The sequence below is a fragment of the Protopterus annectens genome, chromosome 8.part0 (genome assembly GCF_019279795.1).
Source record: "Protopterus annectens isolate FY-2018-M chromosome 8.part0, PAN1.0, whole genome shotgun sequence".
Taxonomy (NCBI): domain Eukaryota; kingdom Metazoa; phylum Chordata; order Ceratodontiformes; family Protopteridae; genus Protopterus; species Protopterus annectens.
In genome coordinates, this window is record NC_056741.1 from 1,932,656,515 (window position 1) to 1,932,666,355 (window position 9,841).

At 37.4% G+C, this 9,841-nt stretch overlaps 1 protein-coding gene across 3 annotated transcripts in view; it reads right to left on the minus strand.

Annotated features, from left to right (window-relative positions):
- The window catches only part of LOC122809736 (capping protein, Arp2/3 and myosin-I linker protein 2-like), a 1,549,910-nt gene that overhangs the window by 434,519 nt on the left and 1,105,550 nt on the right, over positions 1-9,841 (minus strand). For all 3 annotated transcript variants that reach the window (XM_044081444.1, XM_044081445.1, XM_044081446.1), the window contains exon 18: positions 2,572-2,744. In XM_044081444.1, coding sequence (XP_043937379.1) covers positions 2,572-2,744 — 173 coding nt within the window. The remainder of the gene's footprint in view (positions 1-2,571; positions 2,745-9,841) is intronic.

Sequence of the window (9,841 nt, forward strand, 5' to 3'; positions counted from 1 at the left end):
GAACAGTCAGAGTAAAGTTGTCCTCAGAAAGATGGAGGATGAAGACCAATACCTGCTTAACAAGCTTTGGCACTTGTATTCCAGCTCCAAAGAAGTACTAGGCACAGAAGGAGAAGTAAGCATCCTGCATGTACAAGAACATGTCATTTTGTTACAGCAGGCCTTGAAAGCTCCTTTTACACTAAACATGATTTTCTGAAATTCTCATCGGTGTTATTGATAACAGCTGTCTTTGTAGGACATGCTGTTATAGACCCATCAGTCTAACTAGCTTGATCTGCAAGGCCATGGAGCGTATTATCATGGACCTCATTAACAAGGACATTGGCAACAAGATACTTGATCCCACACAGTTTGGTTTTGTCAAGGGGAGGTCATGCCTGTTAAATTTGGTCAACATCTTTGAGACAGTCACCAAGGCCATAGATGAGGGGAAGACAGTGCACACCGCCTACCTTGACCTGGCCAAGGCCTTCGATACTATTCCCCACTCAGGTATAATAGATAAACTCTCTCAACTAGGCATCAATCCATATGTTACTAGATGGGCAGCAAACTGGCTCACTAATAGACCCCACCTAGTCAAAATAGGGGAAGATACCTCATGTAGTAGACCCATAACAAGCAGTGTACCCCAGGAATTAGTCTTGGGGCCTCTGTTGTTTGGGATATACTTCTCAGAGGTGCAGGCCAAATCTAGTGGGCTATGGCTGACCAAGTCTGCAGATGACTGCAAGATGGGTGCTGTCATCAATTCCCCTAGTAATGTGGACATCCTCCAAGAGGGTCTCACCTAAACAAATGACTGGTGCCAGAAACATGGCCTCAAACTGAATGCCAAAAAATATATCATCATCTCTTTTGGGGAGAATGACACCCCCACAAATTATCACATTGATAATAAGGCACTAAGCAAGCAATCAGTTGTGAGGGACTTGGGAACCCAGGTTGATAGCAAACTGACTTTTGACCACCATATTGCCTCCATTGTGCGGAAAGCTTTCAACATGGCCCACCTCACTGGCAAAGCTATCTTATCCAGGGACAAGGTGGTCATAACATCCCTGTATTCTTCCCTTATAAGACCGATTATTGAATACAATTCCCCATTCGGCATGTACCTCACAAAGCACATGCAATAGCTGGACAGACCACAGAGATTCCTCACTCGGAGAATCCAGGGCCTTAAACATCTACCCTACACAGATAGGCTAAAAGCCCTGTCCCTCTACTCAGTCTCCTACAGACTCCTCAGAGGTGACCTCTGTTTGGCATACAAAGCAATCTCAGACACTGCCCTGATGGGACTGCTGCATATCTGCAAGTCAAGCTCCATTCGGGTAACCTGCATGCAAGACCTCAACCTGGTCTGTGACATCAATAGGACTTGTTGGTGGGACAGATTTGTGTCTCAGAGACTCCCCTTTTTGGAATAGACTCCCTCTCCATTTAAAGCAGAGTACCTCATTAAACCTTTTTAAGCACAACCTGGATAACTGGATAGGGAACAGAAAATACACCCCTGGGATTCCACCTATGTCCCTACTGGACAGTGGCATAGGGTGCAGACTAGTTGGAACATGGGCTAAATTCTTGGCTATGCTTGTCAGAGCCTCAGGGCCAATAGCCTAGTAACTTCCTATGATCCTATGTTCATAAAAAATTAAGGGAATTGCTTACTTTTGGTAGGCATGTGGGACTACATGATATTTTGTCTGCAGAGAAGACACACAAGTAAAGAATACAAGTTCTGTTACAAGAAAACTTGGCTGAGGGGAATGGATGAAAGTGCAGTACTAGGGACATTTGCAGAAAATAATACGCTGTAGTTATCTTCTTCAAAGTGGAAACTAAAGAAAGACTGTTCTGACAGACTGCAATACACAAAGGCTGAGAGAATAAAATGTCATTCTATTCAATTCTGGAGAATTATTCAGTTTTTATTTGGTTGCTTTTGAACAGTTATAATATGAATTATTTTTTTATTGTCACTTTAGGTAACCTGTCTGATGAAGGAAATATGCGCAATACACACACACAGTTTCTTTATATGCTTATATATTCAATTCATATTAGTCTTCGGTAGTGGTGCTGTGGTAGCGTTGTCGCCTCACAGCAAGACGTTGTCGCTTTTGATTCTCAGCTAGAGCGTCTTATGTGTGGAGGCATGCGTGAATGGGTCTTCGTTGAAGGTTGTGCGTCAGGGCTGGTAACTCAGCACGTAAAAATCCACACCAAACATTAGCGGACCGGAGTTCTGCTGTGGCGATCCCTAACCGGGATAAGCCGAAAGACACAACAACATAGTCTTGATTATATGGTTTATAAGTGAAGAAACAGATTGCTTTGCTGACAGTGTCACTGGGCATGGTAAGTAGAGATTTGTATCACACATTCTCATCAGGACATGCTTATTATGAGACATTGCCATTAACCTCTAAATGAAAGTGATGGTAGTTGTTTTTAACACTGTTGTCGGTGTCATATAGATCTTATACAAATAGTTTCATCTTGGATCACTTGATCTACTTTATCCAAACCTGAACCTTGAGTCAACTGAATACTGCATACCTGAGTTTTGTATTGATTTGCAATGCTTTGGCCAACATCTTCGCTCCTGTATCGCCCATACTGTTGCCACTGATGTCAAGTTTTGTAAGACTGGTGTTGCTGCCAAGTGCATTTATCAGCACATTTGTACCAGATTTCAGGCGCGAGTCTGCAACTGACAGAGACTGGATTGGCTGAGACCAGAAAATACAAGAATGTAAAAATCTCACTTTCAAAGCACACTAGGTTAATCAGTATAGACAAAAAATACTTAATACAGAGCAGTGCAATGAGTTTACTAACAACAGTACAACATAATGCTTTGCACATTGCATTTTCTTAATTATAGCATCTAACATTAATGAATGAGTATTTCTAAGAGCACAGCACTACTGTCCTGAATCTGGCAGTAACAAACAGCATTATAAATGTGAATGTCTTATTTTACGGTCATGGAATAGTGCTGGTATTACAGTTTTCCTGTAAAGAATATTACAACTCTGGACCAAAATCTGTTTTATTATCCCTCACACTGACTGTATGAACACAGAGATGGCTTTACACCTGATCAGTTTATATTCACCTGCAATATGCATCAACGGTGGACACTAACCTTATCAGACATTCATTCATTTTTTTTTGTTCAAAACTTGATGACATGAACCACATTCAAGCACGTATTTGTAATACCAACAAATAGAATGCAGATTATATTGTTTTGCAAAAAACTGATGAATGAGTACAGTGAATATGCATTTCTGAATACTGATATAACCATTTCCCTTGATATGATTAACACTATGACACCACAGTACTGCAAGAGTAGAAATAAACACTTGAAAACAAAGATGAAAAAAACTGTAACCACATGTCCAGTTAAATATCTGTAAATCAGTGTTATCAGATCATTACACTGGTGATTAAGGATTCTGTACTGACAAAATGCCTTTGTGTGTTATTGCCAGCTATATTGTATTGTACTGTGCAGATGGTGACCCCCTAGACAGGTGTCACAGGCATAGAGTTTTAGAAAGTCTCAGAAATATGTTCTAGAAGTAAACATTGAACATCTGTTAACCAATATAAATCTTTGGTTCTATAAATATCAACTTGTAAGGTTAGGGCATGGGGGAGACTAAATGATTACTCCAGGTGTTTTTATGTGGTGGCCAGACCAGGGAACATATTCATCTTCATTTCATCTGACAAACTGTGCACAATCTAATACTTTGTTTTCACTACTGTTTCCTTACAATATCAATTGTTAGCAGTTTGCCCAGTTACTTAGGTCATAGGTGTTTACTAGGCTAACAACCACAAGGACCTTTTTAACCCAACCATGCATCTCAAATCTCTGACAAGTTCTGATACCCTTGATAAGTGTAAGCATGGGCTTGGGAGACGATCCATTTACATGTTACCTGTTTGCATCAGAGACATAGGTGCCAAACTAGAGATGAATTTCCGGTTTCCCATCCAATTGTCCAAGTTGCACTTTAATTGGATTAGGGGGGAACTCTGCTTCACATGGATGGGGAGCCTGTTTCATAGACAAGACAGTATCTGGGATACATACCTATCTCTCCAGCAGGATCTATTTATATCACAGGCAAGTTTTTAGAATGGGTGATTCTGGTACTGTTTGTTTTGTGGATGTGTAGGAGGTCCATCAGAGCAGGGTCTGCATAGGACATATTACTGACGTATTCTTTTAGTGAGGAACCTCTGTGGACATTCCAGTTGTTGGATATGCCTGGTTAGGTACATTCCAAAGGGGGCATTGTATTCAATGATAGGTTTGATGAATGCGAATACAGTGGAACAGTGCCTTCCTTGGACTTAGATGCCATACCTTTGTTTATAAGTTGTGCAACAAAGAATGATTTCCTTAGCACTGTAGACACGTGATGATCAAAGGTTACATCACTATCTATATGTGTCAAGATGTTTGCAGCAGATGAGAAGTTCAGTGCTGCCATTTGATTTTCATCACAAGGCCATAATTCCTTTGTTGAATCCTGTTCATCAAACAATATGTATCAAATAAAAAATAAAGCATATTTATTGTGATAACCATTACTACCTGAAGGGGAATTTCACCTAATATCTTAAAAAAACTTTTACTCATGTTGGTCTTTCCTGTAGTACTAATATGTGTAAACAATTCTATGCTAAGTGACTAATTATGCTAATGATCCAAAGAGAGGCTGTTCAGCTCCTTGATTTTATTTTACAGTCAAATATACCTCTCCACAACTCTCTGATTTTCAGGAACATTCCTAATTCTACCTCAAAATTTTGATGTATCCCTCCTGAAAGCTGTGTTTTTTGGGACAAGATGGTAATGTACATTCAACAGATAATGGCAGTCATTTAAGCCATATACTTCTTTTACTTCAGAAAATGCTTGCTAATGGGGGGCGTGGCCAAGGATGAACACAGGATAGCAGCAGATTTCTTCAGCTCCACCAATTTCATTACATTGACAGGAATTAATTACTTAAAAAAATAATTTTTGAAGTAATTTTCTTTCTAAATATGTTTGTTTTATATAGTTCTTGAACTATATCTAAAAAAGATAGAAATCCCAGCGAAACAACAAAACTTGTGAGACACCAAACGGTGAAAAAGGACGCCAGGAAAACAGGATACTGTGCTGGAAACACTTGGTTTATTAGAATAAAATTGGTTAAGCGCTTTCTACAGTCAAAAATCTGTCTTCATCAGAACATCATACCATAAAATCATGTGACTTATATACCACAATTAATCTAAGAAACCCGCCCTAGATATCAATTAATCAATTAGCTTAATTATTCAAGAATGATGCCTTACACATTTAATAAAAGATGCAGCACAAACATCCTGCTGCTAGAAAGAAACTAAAAATGCAAAATATACTTTGTTTACAAAACCATCCTGGTCTAAACCACTAAACAAATGCGGATATGTATATGCAAATAAATCCACAGTGTGTACAAACTAAACAAGTTTCCTAATGATTAAGAAAACTTAAACATATAATACCATATGAATTTTTCCTAAAAAATGACCATTACTTGATGTACAATAAAATGTATTCAAAAAAAATAAGAATGCGAATACAATATAAAATATATACAATAGACACCTATCATAATGCTAATAAATATTTATGTACAAAAATATTGATATAAGACAAAAAATATATATAAATATATGTACTATTAAAACACATACTTAAAATAACCCCCCAATATGTTTTTGAATACAAAAATTGTATAAATTATATGTAACATGCTGAAGAGATATAATATATTGCACAATGAAATTTAACTAAACCCTAACCAAAGGTTTGGTAGGGATCATTTCATTAAGGCCGGGGGGGGTGGCAGCATCCAACCTAATCTGCCACCTGATCTCCCTTTCCCCCACTGTAGCCTTTATGTTGCCCCCTCTAGGATTGGGGGTAATAACATCCAAAATTGCAAATTTAAACATCTTACACTGTGGACTGTTAATAAGATGTCTGGATAGTGCATTATTGATATCACACTTCCTCATACAGTATAAGTGATCGTATATTCTATTCTTAAGACTGCGGTCGGTCTTCCCCACATAAAACTCATACAGGTTTGACAAACACTTAAATATATGACATGTTTGGTTGAGCAATTACCATTAGAGAACCAAATCTTGCTCTTTAAACAGTTTTTCAAAGTGATACTAGGTGTATCCATAATATATTGGCAATAATTGCATTGGCCACATCTTCTAGTACCTGTCCTCTTCACCTTGTTGTTATACTGAAATTTCGACTTTATTTCTATTATTCTTTTTAAATTTTTTCCGGTTTTATAAACAAAATGTGGTCTATCCGTAATCTTGCTTTTGATGGTCTGATCACTAGTCATGATGTTCCAGTTTGTTGTGATAATTTTCTTTATCTCACTGGAGTGTTTACCATATTGAATAATACATGATCTAGTGTATGTGTTATTGGTCACAGTCCCAGCAGTCTGATTTGTCTTGTTTATCCTACTGTCACCTGTGGACAAAGATTTGGATATACCCACCCCCAACAGTGGTTTGTATTTTGATCCCCATTCTTTCTTGACATAGCCTGTAATGTCATTCACCATCTTGAATGGGTAACCCTTGTCCAAAAAAAGCCGACCGATGTAGTCCAATTCTTGATCCACTATTTGTTTCTCCGTGGTCATACGGGCAGCCCGGATGCACTGTCCCTTGATGATGCCCCTCTTGGTGTTATATGTATGTGCACTGCTGTAATGTAAATAACCATTACTGAAAGTATCTTTTCTATGGATTTTGGAGTGAAATTCATTGTCCTTGCTATATATACTAACATCAAGATAGTTTATACCATGTGAATCATATTGGTGGGTGAATTTAAGATAACCCGTGGTATTGTTGATATAACTGATGAATTCCTGCAATACCTCAATTTCACCCTCCCAAAGAATAAAGATGTCGTCCAAATAACGGACATATCTTTTTATAAAGGACATCCAATGTGAAAATAAAATGAATTCAACTTCCCAGTCCAGCAGTACCATGTTTGCATAGATAGGAGCACATGCAGTGCCCATGGCTACCCCCGTTTTCTGTCTGTAGTGCTCCCCTTCATAGTAGATATAATTGTGATCCAAGACAATGTCCATAAATTCTGTAAGTAGTGAGATATCATCCTGGCCTAGTCCACTCACTTTATGCATACTATTGATAAATCTGAGTAATCCATCCTCCTTTGGAATACAGGAAAACAGATCCTGTACATCTATTGTCACATAGATCAACCTGGGGGACCATAATTCCTTCTTGAACAGGCCCAGGAACTCCCAAGAATCTTTCATTATGTGCTCCACTATATTATAGATGTGTTTCAATTTATGATGTATGACTTGTCCAAAGGGAAAAGTTTTACTAGCACTACCAGAAATAATGGGACGGAAAGGTGGATCATAAATGTCTTTGTGGACCTTGGGAATACCTGTAATGGTTGCCAGAATGGGGAACTCAACTTTAAGATATCTATATAAATCTTCATTGATTCTATTTTCCACTATATATTCTTCTAAATAGGAATCAATTCGCCTGTGGCCTATATTTACTTCATTGATAGAAGAGGGTGTGTACTGTGTTGAATTGTTTAAAAGATTAAAGATTTTACTTTTATATTGTTCCTGATCATAAAACACAATACCCCCACCCTTGTCCGCAGTCATAATGCGAATGTTGTTGTCACACAAAGATTGAATAACGTCCATCAAATCCTTGCCCGGTTGTTTCCCACCATTAATGTACTTGTATTTGTTGTGTAAGGAATATAACTCAGAGTTCACTACATTCTCAAATGATGTAAGTGTGTTACACATAGGTGGAGTAAATGCACTCTTTTTCTTTAATTCCTCTGTCTGATTTAAACTAGTGCTATTCTGATTTTTGAAAAATATTCCCAAGTTTAATTTTCTCATGAACAGTTTAAATTCTACTAGGGTATCTGTTATATCAAACCTGAAATTGTCCAAGTTGCACTTTAATTGGATTAGGGGGGAACTCTGCTTCACGTGGATGGGGAGCCTGTTTCATAGACAAGACAGTATCTGGGATACATACCTATCTCTCCAGCAGGATCTATTTATATCACAGGCAAGTTTTTAGAATGGGTGATTCTGGTTTGTTTTGTGGATGTGTAGGAGGTCCATCAGAGCAGGGTCTGCATAGGACATATTACTGACGTATTCTTTTAGTGAGGAACCTCTGTGGACATTCCAGTTGTTGGATATGCCTGGTTAGGTACATTCCAAAGGGGGCATTGTATTCAATGATAGGTTTGATGAATGCGAATACAGTGGAACAGTGCCTTCCTTGGACTTAGATGCCATACCTTTGTTTATAAGTTGTGCAACAAAGAATGATTTCCTTAGCACTGTAGACACGTGATGATCAAAGGTTACATCACTATCTATATGTGTCAAGATGTTTGCAGCAGATGAGAAGTTCAGTGCTGCCATTTGATTTTCATCACAAGGCCATAATTCCTTTGTTGAATCCTGTTCATCAAACAATATGTATCAAATAAAAATAAAGCATATTTATTGTGATAACCATTACTGCCTGAAGGGGAATTTCACCTAATATCTTAAAAAAACTTTTACTCATGTTGGTCTTTCCTGTAGTACTAATATGTGTAAACAATTGTATGCTAAGTGACTAATTATGCTAATGATCCAAAGAGAGGCTGTTCAGCTCCTTGATTTTATTTTACAGTCAAATATACCTCTCCACAACTCTCTGATTTTCAGGAACATTCCTAATTCTACCTCAAAATTTTGATGTATCCCTCCTGAAAGCTGTGTTTTTTGGGACAAGATGGTAATGTACATTCAACAGATAATGGCAGTCATTTAAGCCATATACTTCTTTTACTTCAGAAAATGCTTGCTAATGGGGGGCGTGGCCAAGGATGAACACAGGATAGCAGCAGATTTCTTCAGCTCCACCAATTTCATTACATTGACAGGAATTAATTACTTAAAAAAATAATTTTTGAAGTAATTTTCTTTCTAAATATGTTTGTTTTATATAGTTCTTGAACTATATCTAAAAAAGAAAGGAAATCTTAATAATATTCCTGTCAGAAATTACTTTGGAAATTTTCCTGTCAGTTTATCAGTCTGAAATGAGTTCCAGTAAGACAAATTCTCAAGACTCCAGCATCAAGAAAGAAAAAAGGATAAAATGGATACTAAAATAGACACTTTCATAGAAAAAACTACAAAACAAATAGACTTGTTACATATGGACCTGCAACAACAAAAGATCCAGATGACAGGCATAGAAGAAGCTGTGAATGACATGGAAAATAGAATACAAGAAGAGGAAATCAACATTGAGTTTCTGCTGAAACAAAATATACATTTACAAACAAAGCTGGATGACCTGGAAAATAGATCTAGGCACAATAACATTAGGATTTTTGGACTGCCAGAAAATATTGAAGGTAACAATATTACTTCTTTTTAACAACATGGCTCCCTAAAACTTTAGATTTACCAGAAGCATTCTCTTTTGGTATCGAAGAGCACATAGATCTATAGCTAATACTAACTCAAACAAAAACTATCCTAGATCAGTTATAGTTAGATTTCTATCATCTTTTGATAAAGAGATGGTTCTTAAATCTGCTTGGGCTAAAGCTCCTGTTAAGATTAATGAAACAACTGTGCATTTTGACAATGACTATTCTTCCATGGTATTAGCTAAAAGAAAAGTTTTTCTGCCACTA